Source organism: Phaethon lepturus, unplaced genomic scaffold, assembly GCF_000687285.1.
Source record: "Phaethon lepturus isolate BGI_N335 unplaced genomic scaffold, ASM68728v1 scaffold50961, whole genome shotgun sequence".
Lineage (NCBI taxonomy): Eukaryota > Metazoa > Chordata > Aves > Phaethontiformes > Phaethontidae > Phaethon > Phaethon lepturus.
In genome coordinates this window covers 10,628-12,050 of record NW_010520827.1, presented here as the reverse complement: position 1 = coordinate 12,050, position 1,423 = coordinate 10,628, and the positions used below count along the sequence as shown (strand labels likewise).

Genomic DNA, 1,423 nt, shown 5'->3' with positions numbered 1-1,423 from the left:
TCCTGCTGAGCAGGATGGCTCCAACATGCTGAAACTCTATGCGGAATGAGATCCCATCTTGCCTGAAATGACTGTAGCCTTCTTCTCTTACTTGGAGGGTGGATGGGATGCTTCCTTTTTTTTTTTTTACTGGAAGTGGATGGGAAGCTGCCTGGTTCAGTTGTGTGGGATGGGGCAGAGGAGCAGGAACAATGCAGGAAGAGGATGCAAGAAACTTGTGAGTCCTGACAGCGCTTCTGTTTCTGTCCCCAGGTACGATAACGAGTATGGATACAGCAACCGTGTTGTGGACTTGATGGTCCACATGGCATCCAAGGAGTGAGCCGAGCACACAGCCCCCTGCTGCCTAGGGAAGCAGGACTCTCCTTCGTTGGAGCCCCTGCCCTTCTTCACCACCGCTTAGCTCTGCATCCTGCAGTGAGAGGCCAGTTCTGTTCCCTTGTCTCCCCCACTCCTCCAACTTCTCCCCGAGCCTGGGGGAGGTGGAGAGGCTGATAGAAACTGATCTGTTTGTGTACCACCTTACATCAATAAAAGTGATCACCATCTGAAATGCCTTGTCTGTGTCAGTGGGAAATGGGAGGAAGTGTGGGGTGATGAGCAAACGCAGGTGCCTGCTCTAAGACGGGCTGTGGGACAGCTCTTGCAAGCAGTGCTACGAGGCCACTGTGTTAAGGCTGTGAAGCCAGGTGGGAGAGATGTGGGAAATGCAGGAAGAGCTGTTTGGACAGTTTGGGTTGTGCATAGGCGTGGTGCAGTCCTGTGATACCTGATGCGACGAACAGCAAGTGCCTGTCTCTGAGCACAAGGGCGCAGCGAGCAGAGCTGTGGTACGCAGACTGGTGAACTATCTGTGCTGGAGGCAAGACGACTGCCTGTGAGCCAAAATAAGGTGTGGTGCTGTGCTTGCAGGACTGCTGCGTGATGGAGTGGAAGGCAGCTCTGCTGCTCCATCCACCTAGCTCTCTGGATGTGCTCGTCTGGTGGGTGTATGCAGAATGAAGTGCTGAGCAGATGATTTCTTTGCATTTGGTTTGTCGGATGTGGCACAAGAAACAGGAATTATTTCTTCTCCTTCACCCTGCCTTAGCAGAAATGTAACAAGGAGGATTTTGCTTTTGCTTTTCATTCTTAAAATGCATCAACTTGCCCTGGAGGAAATGGCTGCCTAGGGACGTGTCAGAGGCCGGTGTTACCATGGTGGTAGCTAGTCTTAATTCTGGCTTAATTCTATGCAGAAGGAGGGGCAGTTGCAGTTAAGCTCCTGAGCAGCAAATCTCTGCAAGGTGAGTGTCAGCCCTGTGCCAGGGACTGTTCCCCCTCCTGGAAGCACAAATGCAGCTGGGCAGGGGCTGAGCCTTCTGTGACCTATGAGCACTGGGGAAGATAAGCAATGCACTGCACAGAATCACATGGCCCTCCA

General features: G+C 52.4%; 1 protein-coding gene across 1 annotated transcript in view; it reads left to right on the top strand.

The window, feature by feature from the left end:
- GAPDH (glyceraldehyde-3-phosphate dehydrogenase) overlaps nucleotides 1-553 on the top strand; it is a 2,513-nt gene extending 1,960 nt beyond the window's left edge. The window contains exon 9 of the mRNA XM_010297499.1: nucleotides 253-553. Coding sequence (XP_010295801.1) covers nucleotides 253-322 — 70 coding nt within the window. The 3' untranslated portion in view covers nucleotides 323-553. The remainder of the gene's footprint in view (nucleotides 1-252) is intronic.
- The last annotated feature ends 870 nt before the right edge of the window (nucleotides 554-1,423 follow it).